General features: G+C 42.9%; 1 protein-coding gene across 1 annotated transcript; it reads right to left on the bottom strand.

Moving 5' to 3' along the window:
* Positions 1 to 2005: 2005 nt before the first annotated feature.
* On the bottom strand, positions 2006 to 22651 carry LOC122931719 (fibrinogen-like protein 1-like protein). Its single transcript, XM_044285788.1, has 4 exons — positions 22484 to 22651; positions 20424 to 20520; positions 3580 to 3609; positions 2006 to 2640 (listed from the first exon to the last, which is right to left on the bottom strand). The coding sequence occupies exons 1-4, from the start codon at positions 22649 to 22651 to the stop codon at positions 2006 to 2008; spliced, it is 930 nt and encodes a 309-aa protein (XP_044141723.1).
* Between the last annotated feature and the right edge of the window lie 1827 nt (positions 22652 to 24478).

Here is a 24478-nt window from a genome sequence, read left to right as displayed (position 1 = left end):
TATTTATCAATAACGGAAGCGTTTTTGCTGATCCCTGCCAAATCAGGCAAAAGCGCAAGTGTCAAAGTAACCTTAATCTGTCATGTAGGTGTTACAACTATTGTACAAAGTAAGAACACATTAACAGTTTTCCCATTCACAAGGCTCACGAATTTATTGTAAAAAAGAAAAACAAAAAACAAAAGTTTAGTTAAAGTTCTTGATAGACATATATACTTCACTTTGAATGGTGGAGCATTCTACAATACCATTCATTTAGAGGGTTGTCTCCCCACAGAAAACCCCTAATTATATCAGAAATACTGTGGGTCCTGCTCCAGCCACTCCTGGCAAACAGCTGCTTTTGAAGGGGGAAAACAAGGCTAGTCAGACATAGAGATGAATGGTTGACATGAACCATGTAGCCATCATACCACAAGTGTGAAGGTACGTGGTTAGACTTGCCAAAAATTAAATCAGTACATCCCAACTATGGTAAATGGAATTAAAGGGAACCTGTCACCAGTTTTATGGTGTCCTAACTAAGGGCAACATAAATAAGTGACTTATTCTCTTAGCAAAATGCTGGGTCACTTTCTTTAATTGACCCAGTCAATCTGCCAACATCTTGTATTGAAAATCTCCAGCTGATAATGATGAGTCATGAATATTTATGAGCTCCTGACTCTCCCCGCCTACCTGCTGCTGATTGACAGTTATTTTCCATATGAATCAGCAGCAGGTGGGCAGGGGAGTGGCTATAGCTCTGAATAAAAAAAAACGCTGGACTCACTGACATCACGCTGGACTCAAATCAGCTCATTGGCATGTGGCATCTTTGTGTGTGTATATTATGAGGTAACCATCTGTCACACCAGTAAGTGAATACATCTAAGGCTACTTTCACACTAGCGTTCGGGCGGATCCGTTCAGAACGGATCCGCCCATAATAATGCAGACGGAGGCTCCGTTCAGTACGGATCCGTCTGCATTATTTTAGCAAAAAAAAGCTAAGTGTGGAAATAGCCTGGGACGGATCCGTCCAGACTTTCAATGTAAAGTCAATGGGGGACGGATCCGCTTGAAGATTGAGCCACATTGTGGCATCTTCAAACGGATCCGTCCCCATTGACTTACATTGTAAGTCTGGACGGATCCGCACGCCTCCGCACGGCCAGGCGGACCCCCGAACGCTGCAAGCAGCGTTCAGCTGTCCGCCTGTCCGTGCGGAGGCGAGCGGAGCGGAGGCTGAACGCCACCAGACTGATGCAGTCTGAGCGGATCCGCCTCCATTCAGACTGCATCAGGGGTGGACGGCTGCGTTCGGGTCCGCTCGTGAGCTCCTTCAAACGGAGCTCACGAACGGAATACCGAACGCTAGTGTGAAAGCAGCCTAAGACACTTTTTAGTAGTTAATGATTGTATATAATTAGTTAGATTATAATCAAATATCCACATGACAGGTTCCCTTTAAATTAAAACTTTTGCCAGATATGCCCAAATAAATGGAAAAAACATGCAAACACCTGTCAAAGATTCAGTATACTTATACCATGGCAAACTGGGCATAGTACAGGGTATCCATAGTCTAACTAGTTGTCCCACAGAATCTGGAAGCCATGTTGCCTCCACTCTATCCCACAGAGGATGTCAACTGACCCTGGTGCCTTCAAAGATCTCCAGCCTGACTGAGTTACCCTATTAATGTCTCGCTAGCCTATAAGCATGTGAGTTGCAAATGAGTCCTGGTAGCGCAGGATGAAATGCAATTGTTGAGATCTTCTAGTGGGGTAGTCTGTTGGCCCTAAGTATTATGGTCTATTGTATGGACCCTTTAATTATAAGAATAACTATAGAAAATGGGTAGGTATTATAATCCATTAAGACATTGTTGGCACTGATATGTACCATGGTTTCCATTTTTACAGGACCCATGAAAGCTATTACAGTATATGATAACAAGCAACACATCTAGATCAAATAATTTTTAGTTCTGCAAGTCTAAATGAATAATTTTTAGAAAAATTTAATATATGCAGTAATCAGCTGGACGGATCATTATTGTGGATCCTTTACAAGTACCAGCACACAGTCCATACCATTGAATACCATTTTTGTTGTTGAGCTTGGAAGCTAGGCAGGCAGCATACCACCATGCACCAGCATTGCTGGATGCACAGTTAGAAGAGTGGATATCTTGGTCTTTGTCCTTTGATGAGAACTTCATGTTATCATGTGTGGCTCCTGGCTGAACTGAAGACATGGAATCTCCTGCAGTGCCTCTGTAGCTGCCCAGTCTCAATCTGTAGCCATTGACCTCATCTTCTATACTGAAGTAGTTGTAATCAGCATATTTCTCTTCATTTTTATCATCCAGAATCACAAACCGCACCTGATAGACTTTCTGCTTAGTAATGTGATGGAGATACTCCAAGCCCAACCAGTAGTCCTTCTTCACATTACCAAAGCCATATTTGTAAGTGGTCCAAGATTCATCCCAGGTTATCTCTGAGTTGAAGCTATTGCGCTGAATGACAATCCAACCCCCACTCTCTGTAGTCATGTCACAGTACACAATCAGCGGGTGTAAGCCTGTAGGACGTATGACATAGACACCACTGTCTTTGTACCGTGGGATTTCACTGCAGTCTTTTGGAAATTCTATGAGGAAGTAATGTAGGTTAATAAAGTGCATAAAAACTTTGTGAAACTGAAATAGAATATCACACTGAATGGATCTGATGGTGAACAGCCTGTCGGATCCGTCCTGCCGCTAGTGTGAAAGTTGCCTTAGATGCTGCAGTCGCTATTAATTGCGGCATCTAAGGGGTTAAACAGCCCAGATCTGCACTTCTGCTGGTCCAGACCATAAGAGCAGGAGCCTGACTTTTATGTTAGAGCTGAGTCCACGCTCTCCACTGTATGGATCTCTAAAGCACTTATTCCTGGCCATAGTAAAAGCTGGTGGTTTAGGAATAAGGCACATTAATGACCAACGTAGAAACCCGTATCGGTGGTTATTGAAGGGGTTCTCCAGGAATTAAGAAAATGAAAATGCTTAAATATTACATTAATAGAAATATATTTCCAATTACCTTTTATTAGTTTAAATGGTTTGTTTTGTCTAGAGAGCAATCATTAGGAGAAATAAAATGACAGCTGTCCTACCAGTACACACAAATTCTGTCCTAATCACACTGGAGGACAAGTTATTTCACAACTTTGACCTAAAGAGCTGCCTCATCCTCCTCTCCTACTTGTAAGGGATCATGACCCTGAATACAACTGATAAGATCTTCAGTGATTAGGACAGGCTTTGTATGGACTAATAGCATGGCGGCTATTTTATTTCCCCCTTAATGATTGCACCCCAAGACAAAAACAAGCCATTATAACTAATGAAAGGTATTTGGGAATATGTTTACTATAAAGTAATATTTAAGTATTTTCAGTAATATTATTTTCTTAAATCCTAGAGAACCCCTTTAAGGGGGCTCGTTGGGTACCCATGTTGTCTTGCTGGTAGTCCAACTCAGCCCTTTTTTTGATAAATCATGGGGCTTACCCAAATGTATACAAAGTGCTGAATATTGAACATACCTCCTTCCTTCACATTGTTATTATAACCATCTGCAGACGAATAGATATATTAATTAGGTAATTCACTCATATACATAATTCCTTCCTTCAACTGCCTCCTGATGCTGCAGTTGCTATTAATTGTGGCATCTAAATGGACATGCCCCCTTAGCTGCAGCAGAAAAGACACTCCCCTTGAGCTGTCAGCTTGATATAAATCTAGTAGAGCAATGAATAGGGAGATCTCTGGATCCATGTGAGCTTTGTTAGAAAGAGACTGTCATGTACTATATGATGTCTGAATTTATTTTCAAATTAGTTATGGGATAACACATTTAGAGGGGTTCCCTGGGAATTAAGAAAAAGAAAATACTTAAATATTACTTTACTATAAATATATTCCCAAATAACTTGTATTAGTTATAATGGCTCATTTTGTCTAGGGAGCAATTATTAGGAGAAATAAAATGGCCGCCGTTCTATTAGTACATACGGATCACCTGTCCTAATCACACAGCAATGCAAGTTAGTTCACAACACTGCTCAACACACAACTACTTTTGAGGGATAATGATACTGAATCAAGTTTATCATGATCTTCAGATGAATTTCTTTAGGAATGGAATTCATGCACAGAAATAGATTTCCATCTAGTATTTCATGTTATCACTAAGAGATATATTTATCCTTGAAGTATTCATACCCCTTGAATATTTCCACACATAAACTTCCCAAAAAATTGTGCCTTTAATTCTCCTACCAATGAGACCTGGTTAGGGGCAAATATACCGAATGGTACTGTAGTGTCCCACTAGGTAGGAGTGGGCACTACACAAGGGTCAATTGGGTAACGTGTTACTTCTGCTCACAAGGGACAGTGATGTTATCTTTATCCATGCATTTAATGTATTTTCTATGTGTTTTTACATGCAATGATTTCCCCTGTTATATGCTTTGCAGGCCTAGTGGGGTGTAATTTAGACATTCCAGACACTAGAGGGAGATAAGGAGCCCCTAGTATAAATGTCCAGGCCCAGACAGGGAGTGGTTAGGTCATAGTCAGGAGTCTGTGGAGACAGAAGTGAGAAGGCACCAGCCCAAGTTATGCTGAGAGCCTCCTCCTGATATGCAGCTGGATAGTCCTGGTTCCTAGCTGTACCAAGGGGCTAGATGGAGTACAGCCTGATTGGAGACCGTAGTGTATTCCAGGGGACTAGAGGAGTTACCTCGTCAGCCTGAAGCTCCTGAGGCTAAGGATAGCTCAGTTGAGATACCCCAGTAGCAGGACAGCACCTCCTGGGAGAAAACCTGCAGTTACCCTCAAGTCAAGCAGAGACAGTGTCATCAACTCAGATAAGTAAGCTAATGGGCAGAGGAACTATAAAAGTAAAGCAAGAATCCATACGGGAGGAAGATATATTTTACCAAGGATTTAAGCCAGCATTTAGGCATCCGGGCCTTGGGGTAGAAACCATGTCTACTTCATGTTTGGATCATTTTGGGAATTACATTTTATTTTTTGGAGACGTTACAAGGCTTAGAAGTTTAGAAGCAAATCTTGAAATTGTTCAGAAATTTTCAAAACCCCACTTTTCAAGGACCAGTTCAGGTCTGAAGTCACTTTGTGAGGCTTACATAATAGAAACCACCCAAAAATGACCCCATTCTATAAACTACACCCCTCAAGGTATTCAAAACTGATTTTCAATTTTAATCAATTTTTTCAAGGAAAGGAAGCAAGGGTTAACAGCCAAACATAACTCAATATTTATTGCCCCAATTCTGTAGTTTGTAGAAACACCCCATATGTGGCCGTAAACTACTGCACGGGCATACGGAAGGGCTAGAGGGAAAGGTGCGCCGTGTGGTTTTTAGAAGGCAGATTTTGCTAGACTGGTTTATTTACACCATGTCCCATTTGAAGCCCCCCTGATGCACCCCTAGAGTAGAAACTCCATAAAAGTGACCCCATCCAAGAAACTACACCCTTCAAGGTATTCAAAACTGATTTTACAAACGTTGTTAACCCTTTAAGTGTTCCACAAGAGTTATTGGCAAATGGAGATGAAATTTAACAATTTTAGTTTTTGGGCTAATTTTCTATTTTAATCCATTTTCTCCAGTAACAAAGCAAGAGTTAACAGCCAAACAAAACTCTATATTTATTGCCCCGATTCTGTGGTTTGCAGAAACACCCCATATGTGGCTGTAAACTATTGTACAGGCACATGGTAGGGCGTAGAGGGAAAGGTGCGCCGTGTGGATTTTGGAAGGCAGATTTTGCTGGACTGGTTTATTTACACCATATCCCATTTGAAGCCCTCCTGATGCACCCCAAGAGTAGAAAATCCATAAAAGTGACCCTATTTTGGAAACCACGGGATAAGGTGGCAGTTTTGTTGGGACTATTTTTAGGCTACATATGATTTTTGGTTGCTCTATATTACATTTTTGTGAGGCAAGGTTACCAGAAATAGAAATTCTGAAATTTCATCTCCATTTGCCTAAAAACTGTTGAGGAACACCTAAAGGGTTAATAAAGTTTGTAAAATCAGTTTTTATTATCTTGAGGGGTGTAGTTTCTTAGATGGGGTCGCTTTTATGGAGTTTCTACTCTAGGGGTGCATCAGGGGTTTTATCAAATGGGACATGGTGCCCCAAAAAAAAGGCCATCAAAATCTGCCTTCCAGAAACCATACGGCATTCCTTTCCTTCTGCACCCTGCTGTTTGGTCATACAGCAGTTTACAACCACATATGGGGTGTTTCTGTAAACTGCAGAATCAGGGTAATAAAAATTACGTTTTGTTTGGCTGTTAACCCTTGCTTTGCTACTGGAAAAAAACGGTTTAAAATGGAAAATTTGCCAAAAAATAGCTGTTTTGGTACTGTTTTTATTTTATTTTTTTGACGGTGTTCATCTGAGGGGTTAGGTCATGGGGTATTTTTATAAAGCAGATTCTTACGGACGCGGCAATACCTAATATGTCTACTTTTTATTTAGGTTTTACACTATATTATCCTTTTATAAACAAAAAAAAAAACATTTTTGTATCTCCATAGTCTGAGTCATTTTTTTTTTTTTTTTTAGCCTATTATCTTAAGTAGGGGCTCAATTTTTGCAGGATGAGAGGACGGTTTTATTGGCACTATTTTGGGGGGCATTTGACTTTTTGATAGCTTGCTATTACACTATTTGTGATGCAAGGTGACAAAAAAATACCTTTTTTGCACCGTTTTTATTTTATTTTTTTGACCGTGTTCATCTGAGGGGTTAGGTCATGGGGTATTTTTATAGAGCAGATTCTTACGGACGTGGTGATACCTAATATGTCTACTTTTTTATTATTTATTTAGGTTTTACACTATATTATCCTTTTATAAACAAAAAAAAACATTTTAGTATCTCTATAGTCTGAGTCATTTCTTTTTTGTTTTTAGCCGATTATCTTAGGTAGGGGTGCATTTTTTGTGGCATGAGAGGACGTTTTTTTTTAAACTATTTTGGGGGGCATATGACTTTTTGATCGCTTGCTATTACACTATTTGTGATGTAAGGTAACAAAAAAAATACTTTTTTTTGCACCGTTTTTATTTTATTTTTTTGACCGTGTTCATCTTAGGGGTTAGGTCATGAGGTATTTTTATAGAGCAGATTCTTACAGATGCAGCGATACCTAATATGTCTACTTTTTTTTTATTTATTTTAGTTTTACAAAATAATATTTAAAAAAATATATTTTTTTTGTTTTAGTGTCTCAAGTCTAAGAACCATAGTTTTTTTTCCCGATTGTCAGTGGCTAAATGGAATAAAAATTAGGGAAGGGGATTATAAATTTAGTACTCCATGGAAGTGTGGTACTCCCTGAAGCAACCAATAATGCAGAGGTCCGGATGATTGGGGCACGTGTCACACTGAGTGGTGGTGTCCTTCCGTTTCCCCCTCCTGTGACACACTCTGCCCCTTTTTTGGGTCTGTCCATTCTTTCCAGTATGGGGGACCACACCTGGAAAGTGTTGGCCAGGGACGATCCGGGCGCCACCAGTTCCCGAGGTACTCCGGCCTGCTCTTTCCCGGTCAGAAAAGATCAGGGCCTTGAGGACTGCCTCATAGAACTGGAGGAATCTCCCTGTGTTGCCAGCACTCCGGGACAGCAGAAAAGAGCCCGGGTTTTGCTCATGGCATTATATGGCTTGAGGACTTGATCAGAGAGATCAACTACTCCCATATACCGATTGTAGTCGACGATACAATCGGGCTTGAGGACCGTTGCTGTGGTACCTCGCACAGGGACAGGGGTGATGCCGTTAGCGTGAATTGTGGACAGTACAAGGACATCCCTCTTGTCCTTATATCTGACCAGCAACAGGTTTCTACTGGTAAGGGTACGGGTCTCACCCCTGGGGATAGGTACCTGGAGGGGGTGGGTAGGGAGGCCGCATTTTTCCGCACGGTCCCACAAGCGGACGTGGATCTGGCGGCGAGGGACTGAAACAAGGGGATACTAGTATAAAAGTTATTCACGTACAGGTGGTAACCCTTATCTAGCAGTGGGTGTATAAGGTCCCACACAAGTTTCCCGCTAACACTCAGAGTGGGGGGGACATTCTGGGGGTTGAATACGGGAATCTCGCCCCTCGTACACACGAAACTTGCAAGTGTACCCTGAGGTACTCTCACAAAGTTTGTACAGCTTCACGCTATACTTCGCCCACTTAGAGGGAACATACTGGCGGAAAATGAGTCTCCCCTTGAAAGCAATGAGAGACTCATCAACTGCGACCTCCCTTCCAGGTACATTGGCCCCAAAGCGATCGCTGACCGGCCTGATTTTGTACAGGCGCTCATAGGCAGGATCACCTTGGGGGGGACATGCTGCATTATGTGCATAATGCAGGCATTTCCGGATGGCTTCAAACCGGGTACGTGTAAAGGCCGTACTGTTAAGGTGGGTCTGGTAGAGGACGTCCCCACTCCAGTAATGCCTGACACTGGGTTTTTTGACTAGGCCCATGTGCAGTACGAGGCCCCAAAACGTCCTCATCTCGGCTGCACTGACCGGAGTCCAGCCACCGGCCCTGTTGGGCGATCACATTCGTTTGCTTCACCATCAGGTTCACAAAGTGGTCACTGAAAAAAAGACTAAAATAGTGTGGGAATCTGGATTCCTGGTTGGCCAACAAAATCAGGAATCGTACTAGTGTGGGCCACAGGGTCCCTAGCATGGCGATCCTCTTGCTAGGCCTGGCGGCGTCTCCGCCTCCTTGGGGGCTCATCATTATCGCTAGATGATGAGGAGGACGCGGATGACAAAAGGAAAATGGGGTCATCCTCGTCCTCACTGGGGCTCTCGGAGTCGGAGGGAAGCTGGGCTTATGCCTCCGTGGTCGAGAACGTCCGGCGGGCCATAGGGGAGTGTGTGTGTGTGCGTGGAAATCTTTATTTAGTGTGCGTGTGTGTGGGGGCACGGGTGTTCTAACAGAAAAAAAAACTAAATAAAAAAAGCCCCAAAAATGTGAAAAAATAAAATAAAAATTCAAACTCGCTGATCAGCCACCGGAAGCTGATCAGTGGTTGGGTGTGCGATGCGCGAACTGTGGCCGGACGCTATGAAAACCGGCCACAGTCAGCGTACGCAGAAAAAAAAAGAAAACTGCTTGCGCCCCCAAAAATGTGTGGGGGGGGGAGGGCGGGGCAGGGGGGCAAGCTGCAGCACCCCTGGGGGGTCTAGGGTCACACAGCTGTGCTGTGGACCCCAGACACCCGATTAGGGTGATGCAACAGTTAAAAACTTTTTTTTTTCCACTAATTTTCCCTGAATATCCCTGCCTAAGCTAACCTGTCTCTAACCTTACCCTAAATACCTTTTAGTGCCAGATGGCACTGTGGAGAGTCAGAAGAGGGTGCTGGCTCTGGAGATCCACTGCAATAATTTGAACCTCCCACCCACCCCTGCAGCCAATCAGAGCTGATCCTGAGAGGTGATGTCACCATCACCTCTCAGGATCGCACAATGGTGATTGGTGGTGTATTATCACACCACCGATCACCATCCTGTTCCGGGTTATCGGGTCCCCAGAGACCCGAATAACCCAGAAACGCAGCAAACCGCAGGTCTGAATTGACCTGCGGTTTGCTGCGATCACCCCCGCGCATTGTCCCAATCCCCGCGCGGCGGGATTCGGAACTACACATGACGTACCGGTATGTCATGTGTCCTTAAATACCAGGACATCATGACGTACCGATACGTCATGTGTCCCCAAGAGGTTAAGGGGGCTTGTTGGGTATCTATGTTGTATTGCTGGTAATGCAACTCAGCCCTTTTTTTGATAAATCATGGGGCTTAGATCATACAAGTGTATTACTGTAGTGCAGCGGCAGCATGGAGCGCACAGCGTCATAGCAACCAATGACGCCGTGAACTCCTTCTGTCAGCAGGATGCCAGGGCGGGATACCACGGCCGTGTGCATTTGGCCTTACCCAAATGTATAGAAAATTCTGAATACTGAACATACCTCCTTCCTTCACATTGTTGTTTTGACCATCTGCAGACAAATTGATATATTAATTAGGTAGTTCACTCATATACATAATCATTATAAACATAAACACATTAACCCATTACCATATTAATAAAAATGCGGTGTATTCGTTCATTCTAACGGGTGTACTTTAAAGGGGTTGTCCCACAAAAAATATTTTACCGTTTTCAAAACAGCACCTGGATCTGAATTATTTTGTAAGTGCATGTAATTAAAAATTTAGCATAGCCACTGAGTATGTATCTGTATAGCGCCACCTGCTGCTTGTTTTTCTTATTTCTTTGTCCTGCTCACTGAGATGGCCACACATGCTCAGTTTCATCCTTCAGCTGCCTCCTGAGCTGTGATAGGGAGAGCTGAGACACGCCCCCTGAGCTGAAGCAGAAAAGACACTCCCCTTGAGCTGTCAGCTTGATATAAATTTGGCAGAGCAATAAATGGGGAGCTCTCTGGATCCATGCAAAGTACAGAGCTTTGTTAGAAAGAGACTGCCATGTGCTATAATGTCTGATTTAATTTTTTTACATTAGTCATAGGATAACCCATTTAACCACTTCACATCCGGCCCATTTCCCCCTTCCTGACAGAGCCTAAGGCCGAATGCACACGGCCGTGGAACACGGACGTAAGCGGTCCGTGGTATCCCGGCCTGGCATCCTGCTGACAGCAGGAGCGCATGGCGTCATTGGTTGCTATGACGCCGCATGCTTCATGCCGCTGCTGCACTACAGTAATACACTCGTATGATCTACGAGGCATACGCCTTTTTGATCGCTTGGTGTTGCACTTTATGTGATGTTAGGTGACAAAAATCTTTTTTTTTTGGGCACTGTTTTTATTTATTTTTTGTATGGTGTTCACCTGTGGGGTTAGGTCATGTGATATTTTTATAGAGCTTTTTCCTACGGATGCAGCAATACCTAATATGCCAACTTTTTTTATTTGACTTTAACACAATAATAGCAGTTTTGAAGAAAAATAAACATATTTTAGTGTCTCCATTGTCTGAGAGACATATTTTATTAATTTTTTTGACCGATTGTTTTAGGTAAAGTCTATATTTTTGCAGGATGAGGTGAGTGTTTTATTGGTACTATTTTGGTGGGCAAATATCTTTTTGATCGCTTGGTATTGCAATTTTTGCGATGTAAGGTGACAACAAATAGCTTTTTGGACACTGTTTTAGGGGTTAGGTCATGTGATATTTTTATAGAGCTGGTTGTTACGGATGCGGCGATACCTAATATGTATACTTTTTTAAATTTATTTCACTTTAATACAATAATAGCATTTTTGACACAAAAAAATGATGTTTGAGAGCTATATATATATATATTTTTAGCAATTTTATGTAGGGGCTCATTTTTTTAGGATGAAGTGACGGTTTTATTAGTATGATTTTTGATCACTTGGAGTTGCACTTTTTGTGATGTAAGGTGACAAAAATTGCTTTTTTTGACACAGTTTTATATTTTTTTGATGGTGTTTATCAGACGGGGTGGCTCATGTGATATATTTATAGAGCCGGTCGTTACGGACGCAGCAAAACCAAATATGTCTATTTTATTTGTTTTTGTTCCATTTTTAACATTTTTTTTAATTATCTAATTAGGGAATACTTTTTTCTTTTTCTTTTTTTTTACACTTTGCTTCCCCCATAAGGTCATACAAGACCTCTGGGGGACATTCACCTTCACTTTATTTTTTTTTTTTCACCATTGATTTCTCCTGTAACTGGGGCTGACATAGTAGCCCCAGTTGCAGGGGAAATACACACACCCAGAGATGCTGTACAGCATAATACAACGCTGTACAGCCTCAGTGCAGGGCTGATCGAGGTCTGTAGAAGACCCGACAGCTCCTGCACTCTCCTGGCCCCGGCAGTCGCATAGTGCTTCCTGATCTGTATACACAACGCTCGCTGAGTGCTGTGTATGCAGCGATCTAGAAGGCAGAGACACCCGGGAACTATCCCTGCCTTCTCTCTGGGGTGGCCTGCTGTAACTGACAGCAGGCCCCCCGCTCAGCAGCTGCACGATTAGCGTGCAGCTGCCATCTCTGAATGGACAGTCCAGAACGTCCATTCAGAGAAAAACATCCACCCATAGAATGTTTATATCCTATGGGTGGATGTGAAGTGGTTAAAGGGGTTCTCTGGGAAGAAAATGAAAATACTTAAATATTACCTTATTATACATATATTCCCAAATACCTTTCATTAGTTGTAATTGCTCGTTTTGTCTAGGGAGCAATCATCAGGGAAAACAAAATGGCCGGCGTCCTATAAGTACACACAAAACCTGTCCTAAACAGCAGGACAAGTTACTTCACAACACTGAGGTAAAGAGCTGCCTCATCCTCCTCTCTGCTCTGCGTGTCAGAGATTATGATCCTGAATACAGTTTAATATGATCTTCAGCTGAATCTCTGTAGGAACGGAGTTCATGAGGAGATATGAAGTACAGAGAGGATACTGGGGATGTGATAATGAGCAGTCTCCATTACCACAGCCTATCCTGTCTGTCCTCTGTACTTCATGACTCCTCAGGGACTCCATTCCTACAGAGATTCAGCTAAAGTCCTTATCAGCTGTATTCAAGATTATAATCCCTGTCAAGTAGAGCAGAGAGGAGGGTGAGGCAGCTTTTTAACTCAGTGTTGTAAAGTAACTTGTCCTTCTCTGTCATTAGGACAATGTGTACTAATAGGACAGTGGCCCTTTTATTTTTCCTAATGATTACTCCCCAGACAAAACGAGCCATTATAGCTAATAAAAGGCATTTGGGAATATATTTATAATAAAGTAATATTTAAAGGGCATGCCCAGGTTCAGAGATGAACCTGCACATAACCCCTTCTTCACCCCTTCAGCCTCTCTGAATGGAGCATCGGAGCATTTCTTCATATCCGGTGACCCACCAGGCTTTCTTACAGTATGCTAGGCGGAAGTTTCTGCCTAGCAGTGTTCCTGGTGATGTCACCGGCACTAATGGGCAGCCTTTAGCGCTGCCCTAGCCTGTAAAACATCCTAAGGCAGCGCTAAAGACTACCCATTAGTGCTGGTGATATTAACAGGAACACTGCTAGGTGGAAGCCTCCGACTAGCAGTGTAAAAATGTAAACAAACAGCCCTTGACCTGCATGAAATACTCCGATGCTCCACTCAGAGGGACTGAAGGGGTGAAGAACAGGTTATGTCTGGGTTCAGCTCTGAACCTGCACAACCCCTTTACAGTATTTTCATTTTTTTAATTCCCGGAGAACCCCTTTAAGCCTGGTTTTACTAGGAAAGTAAAAAACAAAACACATACTATTCTCATCAAAATTGTCCCCCCGTTTTGGATTCCTGCGGTGACGAGTTGATGCTGTGCACACGAGGGCCAAGATGCACAAGCAGTAGAAAATGTCTAAAAATGAGAAAGAGAAGACACATGACACTATGTATAAAAGTGCAAGACAAACGAACAAGAAGTTATTTCTAGGAGAATCATATCTTGTCTTTTGTTTACCCAGGGCAAACATTCAGTTTTCTGCCCTGGTAATGGAGGTCTAAGTGTATGTGTATCTTACCACAGTGTTTCTGCCCTGTGTGAAACCCCCTTTCAGTAAACTAGTGGCCTGCTCTGTACAAGATAGTCTGTAATCAGCGTCTCCCGTTCACTCACCCATTTCGTCTTCTTGCCTGCTTCTTCTGTACTATAAAAACATTAATATCCTTACAATCTCCTCACTACCTTATCAACTAAAGCTAAATCTGTTGCCTAACTAATTAAAACGTGCAAAGTCCTCATGTGTTTTGAAAGTATGAGGTTGGGTTAACGTGTTCAGGTTTATTCATGCAGTTTTTGCATCCAAAGCCAGAAAGGGATCTTAAAGGTAGGACATCTATAAAGAAAATGCTGAATCTTTTCCTCTTTTTGAATCCACGTCAGGCTTTGGTTTCAAAAACGACATTAAAACTAAACCTCTCATACATCAAGCAACCATAAAGCAAAAAACTACCAACAGGTGAACTAATTAAAACATATATCCCACCTCTGGCCAGGTATTATTGATAATCTATATGAAATAGCATGTGTTGATGTGTTGGAAGAAAGAAAAATGGGTAAGCAAACGACTTTGACACGGGCCTAATTTTGAAGGCCAGACAACTGGGCTAGAGCATCTCCAAAATGAGGGGTCCTCTTGGGTGTTCTGCGTATGCAGTGGTCAGTACCTGGTCCAAAGCTCACTGATGTGTGTGGGTAGTGAGCGCTAGTCCATCTGATCCAATTCTGCAGAGGAGATACTATAGCACAAACTGCTGAAAAGTTACATTGAATATGATAGGAAGGAGTAAGAACACCAATGCTTCGCAGCTTGCTGTGTAAGGGCCTGCATTGACACAGACCGGTCAGAGTGCCCATTTTGACCCACGTCCATTACTAGAATCACCTATAGTGGGAATATGAGCATCAGAACTGAATCATGAAAGAAGGTGGCCTAGTTTGATAATTTCAGGGCATTTACTGCAAATGAAATTTTTTTGTAATTTGATCATTCTCTAGCTATGCTCCTTTAAATATGTAGGAAACATTGTTTCATTTTTGAAAATAAAAATGAAATAAGGAAAACACCTATGTATCTCTTTCTTTTTAACTTAAAGCATGACATTTAAAGATATGCAGTCATGTGCGCATATATGTACCTAGAACGCTATATCTGACCATTGAATGACATACATGCTGCATTTTCAGCAGTGTTCTCTCTGCTTGCTACATTGACAATTCTCAGACTTCCTGAGCTAATGGGTGTAGACTAGCTGCTATGATGTCTCCCATTGAGCACACATGAAAAAACAGGAAATTCTGCTTCCTAACTCACCCTAATACACTCAGAATCACTGAGATGCATCATGAAAGACATTATAGAGAAGTACAGAGTAGTACATCAAGTAAAACAAGCACTTGGGGTAAGATATATAACTTACTAAGGCTACTTTCACACTCGCGTTTTGGCTTTCAGTTTGTGAGATCCGTCATGGGCTCTCCCAAGCGGTCCAAAACGGACCAGTTTTGCCCTAATGCATTCTGAATGGAAAAGGATCTGCTCAGAATGCATCAGTTTGCCTCCGATAGGGCTCAATTCCGCTCTGGAGGCGGACACCAAAATGCTGCCTACAGCGTTTTGCTGTCCGCTTGACGAAACTGAGCCAAACGGATCCGTCCGAGCACACAATGTAAGTCAATAGGGACGGATCGGTTTTCTCTGCCACAATCTGCCACAATAAAAACCTGGTCTGTCTCCCATTTGACTTTCAATGAAGTTTATGACGGATCCGTCTTGGCTATGCTACAGATAATACAAACGAATCTGTTCATGACGGATGCATGCGGTTGTATTATTGTAATGGATCCGTTTTTTCAGATTCATGACGGATCCGCCCAAAACGCGAGTGTGAAAATAGCCTAATACCTGTAGCTTCTGCAGCTTTTCTCTCTGAGCTTTTGTCTCTTTCACTGCAGCTCACTCCTCCTTCCACTCCATAGACTGAATCACTCAGTGAGAGAAAGTCAGTCTTGATCTCTTAAGCTGAATTTAGCTGAGAATTCAGAGTGAATGTTAATTTAGGAAGCAGGAAGGAAAAGGAGCTTCATAAGTATTGAAAGATGTATTTTTCTCTGATAAGATACATCATGCAAGTTTTTTTGTATTAGTTTGTACTATTGAATGGTCAGTTGAATGGTTAGTGACTAGAAATAAGAAAAATGATTCAAAATTAAATTAACTCATTTAGAGTTTCCCAAAAATGAACGGCCTCCAATATTTTACATATCTCAATAGTGAGCACAACAGTGCAGGGAATATGAAGACAGGGGTTATATTACCCTGGTTTGGCCTTGGCCAGCAGGCTTACTCTTAATTCCTTGCAGTCAGCTTCACAGGCAATCAGGAAGGACAATATAGACTTGCCAAATATACTCTGTAAGGTTTCAAGCTGATTTGCCACAAACATGGCAATTTAGACAAACAATACCATTTTAGGGTCTTATAAGGACAGTGTTAGGAATTGGGAAGATATATTTTAGTTGGGTGCTATTATTTATTATTAAAGCACCATTCCTTGGCGCTGTACATATGATAAGGGGTATGCATACATAATTAAAAAAAACTAAAAAACAAGTATTTGAATTGATACAGAAGGAGAAGGGAGAAGGATACAGTAGGTGAGGGTAAAGGTGGTCATAGCGGTCTAGTGGCAGCAGGTTTACTGTACGTTGTAGGCTTGTCTAAAAAGGTGGGTTTTCAGGTTTCTTTTGAAGGTTTCCACAGTAGGTGAGAGTCTGATATGTTTTGGTAGAGAGTTCCAGGGTACGGGTGCTGCACGGGAGAAATCTTGGAGGTGACTGTGGGAATAGGAGATAAGAGGAGAGTAGAGGCGGGAGTCTAGTGAGGATCGGAGATTGCGGGAGATCAGGTTACAGATGTATTTAGAGGACATGTTGTAGACAGCCTTGTATGTCATGTTTTGTACTGGATTTTCTGGGCAACAGGGAGCCAGCTATTGGCAGAGAGAAGAGGCAGGAGAGTAACAGGAGGAGAGGTAGATTAGTCGAGGATTCATTGGAGGGGTGTGAGAGTGCTAGATGGGAGACCATAAAAGAGGATGTTACAGTAGGCGGGGGATGATGAGGGCGTGTACAGGCATTTTTGCATACTCAGGAGGGGAATGTGCGGATCAGAGAGATATTTTTGAGTTGGAGGTGGCAGGAGGTGAAAAGGGATTGGATTTGCGGTTTGAAGGACAGAGCAGAAATCAAAGGTTACCCTAAGGTTTCATGTACACGAACATATTTTTGGTCTGCATTTTCTGTGAATTGGATGCGGAGCCATTCATTTCAATGGGTCCGCAAAAATGTGGACAGCAGAAAAAAAAGACAGAGCATGTCCTATTCTTGTCCATTTTGCAGACAAGAATAGGCATTGTTACAATAGATCCGCAAAAAAAAAAAATGGATGCCATGCGGACATCATCTGTATTTTTTGCAGATCCGCCAAAACCGAAAAATACATGAATGCACCCTAAGCCAATGGACTTGGTTGACCGGGGAGAGTGTGCAGCCATTGACGTTGATAGAAAGGTTTGATGAGGGAGCTGAGTGAGATGGGGGAAAAATGATAAATTCTGTTTTATCTATGTTAAGTTTTAGAAACCAAAGGAGAAGAAGAAGGCTATAGAGGATAGGCATTGCGGGATTCTGGATAGTAGGGTGGTGATATCTGGACCACAGAGGTAAATTTGTGTGTTGTCAGCATAGAATTGATACTGAAAGATATGGGACTCTATGAGCTGTTCCCAAGCCGAAAGTGTAGATTGAAAAGAGCACGAGTCCTACGTCAGAGCCTTAAGGGACACCGACAGAGAGGGGGTCTCGACCTCTTCGTCTTTTCGTCTGTGGGACCTCTGGAGCTCTCCAGCAGGTTAAGAGACAAGGCATTTGTTTGCTTCTTGCTTCAGAAAATCAAGCACTTCAAAACAAGATAGAGGACTTAGAAAATAGATCAAGGCGCAACAACGTTCGCATAATCGGTTTCCCAGAAGGAGTTGAAGGCCGTCATCTAGAGGAACAACTTAAAGATGTGCTTATGAACAGATTTGGCAGCGATAACTTTTCCTCCATGTTTCAAATAGAAAGAGCCCACCGAATTCCGGGAAGGAAACCCATCCCAGGGAGACCCCCGCGTGCAGTTTTAATTAAACTATTACTGTCCGCGGATAGAGATAGTATCTTGAGGAGAGCAAGAGAATGTACACCTATTGAATATCAGGGTACAAAACTGCTCTTCTTTCCTGATTTTGCGCGGCAGACTCAGGAAAGAAGAAGAAATTTTACAGAGATAAAGAAACGCTTGGCGGCTAAGGAGATTAAATACTCCTTACAATAGCCAGCGAAATTAAGAGTAATTCATAACGGGTCTTCCCTTTTTTTTGAGTCATCACAACAGGCATCAGACTGGATGGATCAAATGGGCATCTGAAATTGTGCTTCACTATGATTGGAGGGATAGGAGGGGGGGCCAGGCTGGGGGAGAATGGCCGGAGGTTAGAGGTTCGCTGACTAGTTCGGGCGGATCAAGAGGGGGGGGGGGGGACCCACCTTGCAGGAATATTTTTTTTCTTTTTTTTTCTTTTTTCTTCTTTTGTGAGAGATGTCCACTAGAATTGTAGCTTGGAACGTCAGAGGACTTGGGGAAAGAGTTAAAAGGCAAGCGATTATGGATGCATTAAAAATATATCTTCCAGCAATTATCTGTATAGTAGAAACTCACCTAACTAGGGAAACCTTGTCCCGCCTGACAACGGGATGGCAGTCCCAATCGTATCATTCTACCTTTAGTGGCTCCTCCAGGGGTATTTCGGTTCTTATTCATAACTCCATAGATTTCACCCTTATAAAGTCTCATATAGATGCCCAGGGCAGATTTATTTTCTTGCATGGCAAGCTTAATGGTGATAGCTATATCCTAGCCTTTTTCTATATACCTCCGCCATTTTCAATGTACCCACTGCTTCAGTTAATGCTCTTTTCTGAAAAGAGACCAGAATGCCGCTTAATCCCTATAGGGGATTTTAATGCGGTCATGGATCCTAATAAAGACAGATTTTCACTCGATGTTGAAAAGGGGAGGTATCCTTGTAACTCCCCGCTGCCTCAATTCTGCTCTGAGGTGGGAGTGGTGGATATATGGGAGCATCTCGGTGGAGGAAAGAGAGTATACTCCTGTGTCAGTAGGGGGGGCAGAGCAATGTCTAGGATCGATCTAGCATTTACTAATGAGAGCAATCTGAGTAATATCTGTAAGATGCGATACGGAGTAAGAACAGTTTCGGACCATTCACCCCTACTGGTTGAGGTTCGCAGTGGGAAGAATAAGGATACTAGGGGGCTAGGATTTAAGCTAAATCCATACTGGCTAACTATTCTGGACAATCCGCAGACGATTAAACTACTGATATCCTCCTTTTGGGAGGTTAACCTTCCCTCTGCTAATATCAACATAGTATGGGATGCCTTGAAAGCATATTTGAGGGGGATCTTTATAAGTGAGATTGCCGCAGTAAAGAGAACATTTAGGAAGAAAGAGGAGGAACTGGGTAAGATCGCTGCACTCACAGCTGAGCGATACGCTAGCCATCCCACTGAGCACAACAGGCAAGAGATGCAGAAGGCTAGTTGCTCCTTGGAGAAATATGTAACAGAGAAAGCAAATCATAGGGTATTCTTCAAGGGGCTCAATTATTTCATCGAGTCTGGACGTCCGGGCAAGCTTCTAGCTAGAATAATTTCGCAACAAGATAAGAAAAAACAATCTATCATCTCAATTCGTAATGTAGAGGGCGAAACCATAACAGATCCAGAGGGAATTGGGAATATTTTTCTACAATATTTTGCTCAGATATATAGATCTTCCCCTGGACTGTCGTCTGAACTGGTGATGCGGTTCCTGGAGAAAATTCCACTTTCTACGTTAAATGAAACTCAAAAAGAATATCTGGAGGAGGAGCTCTCTCTTGCTGAGTTGCAGGAGGCCCTTGGGTCCATCTCGGGGAACTCATCGCCAGGAACAGACGGCCTTCCATATGAGGTCTATCGCAAGCATAGTGAGGTGATCCTCCCCCAGCTGCTGGAGGTTTTCTCCCAAGCAGCACAGGGAGGGAGATTACCACACTCTATGATGGAGGCCCTTATTGTTCTAATTCTAAAAAAGGATAAAGATCCGGCCGAATTGAGCTCCTATAGACCAATCTCCCTATTAAACACAGACGCTAAGTTACTATCAAAAGTCCTTGCTAGGAGGCTCTCGCGGGTTTTCCCTACGATTATTCATCCGGATCAAAACGGCTTTATGCCAAACAGGGGCACCCATCACAATTTGCATAGGCTATTTATGAATATTCAATCCCCGGGGCGCGGCGCCCGCTCCTACCTGTCGTTGGATGCTGCTAAAGCCTTCGACAGGGTGGAGTGGATTTTTCTTTGGGAGGTAATGAAAAAAATGGGCTTTGGCCCAAAATTTATGGCAATGGTCCGGCTACTCTATAACTCCCCAGTCGCCAGGATTAGGATCAATGATTTGATGACAGAGAGCTTTATTCTGGGAAGAGGCACCCGCCAAGGTGGTCCCCTTTCTCCCCTTTTATTTAATATTTATATCGAACCCTTAGCGGCCATGATACGACATGATCCGGAGGTGGCCAGTTTTGGCATAATGGGGAAGCATGACCGTGTGTCCCTCTACGCAGATGACATTCTGGTTTTTATTCATCAAACAAATACCACTCTCCCTTGCATAATGGATCTGGTCGGTCACTTTTCCGACATATCCGGACTTGAGATCAATTGGGAGAAGACCGTACTTCTCCCTATAGACGAGCTGCAAGGCGAATTAAATAATCAGATAACAATCTCTGATTCAATAAAGTACCTGGGGATAATAATTTCCGCCAAACCTCAGGAATATCTGCAGCTTAACCTGTTCCCCTTGCTGATGAAGTTGAGAGCAAAAATTAAGATATGGCAGAAAATTCTGCAAGCAAGAGCAGATAGAATTTCATTAATAAAAATGGTAGTGCTGCCCCAGGTTCTTTATGTCCTGCGCAACTCGCCTATATGGATTACAGACAAGCATTTTAGATTGATAGAGCGGATGCTCAATGATTTATTATGGGGGAGGAAGCGTGTGAGACTGAAGGCACTCTATTTCTCCATGCCTTATAGGCGGGGAGGTCTTAATCTCCCATATTTTAGGGGTTATTTTGTGGCCTCCCAACTCTGCCTTTTTAGTGACTGGGAAAATAGTCCTTTCTGCAGTAAAGTGGTGAAGGAGGCAGGTTTTTCTGATTTCTTCACTGTACTGGAATCCGATTACCTATTAAATATACTGAGCGGTTACACACTTTTCTGCAGAATGGCTATAAAGACCTGGTCGGTTATAAGGGCTTGGTGCGCAGTTAAGGCATCGCTTATCTGCACCCCATTATGGCACAATCCGAAACTTCTTAATCTAAACGACTTAAGTTGCAGTCAGTACTGGAGGACTAAAAATGTGCAGTACTTACATCAAGTAGTCAGGGGTGGACAAATTTTGCCTCTTATGGAATTAGGGGCAAAATTAGGTGAGGTGGCCTGGTTCGCATATTTTCAATTGAGGTCAGCACTCTTTAGCACTTTGAATAGTCACCTTTTTATTATAGACACTCCTTTATTTTTACAGGATTTAATTTGTAAGAAAACTGCCACGAGAATCAAATTATCTTACTGCTATAGACACTTAATGGATAATTTTTTTCGGGATGTTCTTTCTCCAGGACAGAGAGCCTGGTCTTCTCTTCTTTCAGAGGAGGGTCCCCCAAACTGGGAGAATATAGGGGAAAGCTTAAAATTGGTTTCACACAATTCTAACCACATTGTTGTTCAATTTAATATTCTGCACAAAATTTATGCGACACCTATATGGCTATAAAGAAGAGGACTCCGGACCTCCTCTGACTGGGAACGGAGACGGGGAAAATGCTATCTGTCCGGCTTTTCAGCATTTATTCTATAGATGTAGAATGTGAAGGTTCAAATGTCGACACTATTATGTATATTCGTATGAAATTATTGTCAACCACGTTCACAGATTAGAATTGGCGGACTTATGGATTTTATAATGTTAATTATGTAATATGTATTTAAGTTTTTGTATCACAACAAATAAAATTTAATTAAAAAAAAAAAAAAAAAAAGAGACAAGGCATTTGCATTATTTCATCCAGGCCTATATTGCATCTTGAGTACCCATTGAGGAGAATGTACAGGGGCGCTGCTCTCCTCTTTGATTACCTTCGCACCTTCCAAATGTACTGTTCTCCAGTTGCTCTGACACATTCAATCCTCATCTGACACAATTATTGGGGTGGTGGTGGCCATATCAGTCGACCTGATGCACCATAGGAAACACATCTGCCACTAGTTCTCTGGGTGCCAGTACTTGTTCATCCTGGACTGTGCATAAGGTTCGTCCCACAGCTATCCCTTCTTTCTGTAGTGCAAATTTTACCATCACTGTAGCTCCTTACAATCTGTGGCAAGTGCCCACTGGCAGGAGTAGCAACACTTTATGGCCAGCTTGCACTTCCAAAGAAGTTAAAAGAGGGTCTCATACATCCCACTTTTCCTACCAGGCCAGACAGGCACTATTTGAGCGATCTCTGCAAAGCCACCTGTGGTGGTTTCAAATTTGGGACAATCTTCCAATACTTGGGACCCAGCTCTCGATCCATTAGTCCATCTAATTCTTGCAATACATTCATCCCTAGTATCACAGGGACTTCTGGATCAATTGCACGCTATACCACCACCACTCCTTTCTTTTCCATCGTCCAGCCCCCAAGCTCAATGGCACCTTGCATGACTCCGACCATTGGAATGGGCAGACTATTGATAGCTTTCATATTCACCCAGTCTGCACATCCCTGGTGCAGGGCAGAGGGAAAGTGTGTCTTGAAGACTTTCTTGGCCATTGTCGTTATTTGTGACCCAGTGTCTACTAGACAGGACGGATCTACTCCATTAAACTTGACTGTAACAACTGGGCTCTCTCCTACTAAGTCCATAGCTTCCAGCAGTACACAAATCTGTACTTCCACCTGCGATTTGCCACTCAATCGCAGGTGGAACTAGTTTAGATCTCTCTCTGGTTGCTGATAATGCCAGGGTTGGGGCAGTTCTTGATGAAGTAACCCTCCTGATTACATTTCTGGCATCTTATTACAGGTTGGGCCCCTCTGTAGAACTGTCTGTGTGTTGGATAGGATTTTCATTAATCTGAGGTGCCACTCTCTCCTTTCTCACAGTTAGTGTCTCCTCTTCCAATGATAACACCCGGGCCTCCACACTCTTCTCTTTGGTGGGATTTACCTCTACTTGCTGGGCTATTGTGACTGTTGCACCCTGTTCCTCCCTTTTCCATGGTAATAGCTTCCTTAAGCACCTGGTGTAAGGTTAAGTGGGGCTCCAGCTTGAGTCTCTCGTGTAGGCTCCTCCATAATGGTTGACTCCTTCGAGCGAGGAGAAATTGATCTCGCAGTATCTCTGCCACATTACTGAAGGATGTGAATTCCTGTCCTTCCTTTCTTCTGTCTTTCCGGCTTCCCCTTCTAAATGCTAGCTCTACTTTTAGATGTGGGGCAACATTACACAGATGTGCGGCTCCCTCCAGCTTCTCTTTCCAGTCTTCTAGTAACTCATTGGATCCGCTAAACTTGGGTAGGTGGCTCAGTAGTGCCCCTACCGGGATCATGAGCTGTGTCCCGCTCATGGAGGATGTGGCACCTTCTGTTGCCATATCCATCCTGCCGTCTACTTGTAAGGTATGCAGGTGGATGGCGACAAACTCACTCTGACAACTGAGGAGCGCTGGAACGGATTTACTAAAGATGATTTTGCAGTACAGCAACAAACTACTGTACTTGTGAAACTGTTAAATTTTTATTCAATAGGGACACTTTAAGAAACTGAGTTGATACTAGGGAAGGTGTACGGTAACTACAGTCTCTGTAGAATTGGTTTAACTTTATACAGTCTCTCAGGGGCCACACTTATGTTCCTGCTAGAGGGCAAGGGACCCTCCTGGTATTTGATCTCTATCTCTCCAAGGCGGGACCTTTCTCTTTTCTGCAGTGGAGAATCAGGCTAGGCACTTCTGAGGCCTTGCTTGTCTGGCAAATGTGCTCCATACTCTGCTCCTTTCCACTGATCCGTATTGCACTCTTCCTTCAGTGTCACACAATGCTCTGCCTGCCACAGCCTCTCTGTACCTCTCTGGGCTGCACTACTTCACCTGGGTGGCCGCATTACACCACCCCTGAGCTCTGGCAACGGACCCTGCTTTGGATCTCCTGCACTGCACACTTCTTCTCTAGGCCCTGGCTGAAGTGCTCTTCCTGTGTACCAGGCTTTGTCTTCCCCTGTTATCTCTAGATGGGAACTGGCTCCCTCTGCTGGACTGGAATGATGACAACAAGTCTCTATTCCCCAGCACTGCAACAGATGCTCCTGACACTACACTACAAATACTACTGTGTATATAAACATGAATGGGCATCTGCTCCAATTAATGGATCATTTTTGGAACATGTTTTAATTTAAAAAATCATAGCAATTCTGACATTGAAAAGCGTTTTTTAAACAGGCTGTTCATTACCGTTGACGATTTACCCATAGCCATATACATCACTTTCATATTACTAATGCCGTCTTTCTATTAAGAGCTTTAAAAGGGTTGGATAAAGTCCTGGGAGACCCCAAAGTGTCATACACCCCTTTTAACCCCTTAGTGACCACTGATA

Source organism: Bufo gargarizans, chromosome 3, assembly GCF_014858855.1.
Source record: "Bufo gargarizans isolate SCDJY-AF-19 chromosome 3, ASM1485885v1, whole genome shotgun sequence".
NCBI lineage: Eukaryota > Metazoa > Chordata > Amphibia > Anura > Bufonidae > Bufo > Bufo gargarizans.
Note: the sequence above shows the minus strand (reverse complement) of the source record. Positions and strands in the feature narration are given on the sequence as shown.

Bases quoted from the DNA above. Each gene is read 5' to 3' on its own strand.
- LOC122931719 (XM_044285788.1), bottom strand. From the start codon at position 22,651: ATGGCCAAGAAAGTCTTCAAGACACACTTTCCCTCTGCCCTGCACCAG. The intron at 20,521-22,483 runs GTATAGCGTGCA...TTCGCCTTGCAG, and splicing joins AAAAGAAAGGAGTGGTGGTG to CTCGTCTATAGGGAGAAGTA. The intron at 3,610-20,423 runs GTATTTGTTTGA...ATTCGTCTGCAG, and splicing joins CCATTATGCAAGGGAGAGTG to ATGGTTATAATAACAATGTG.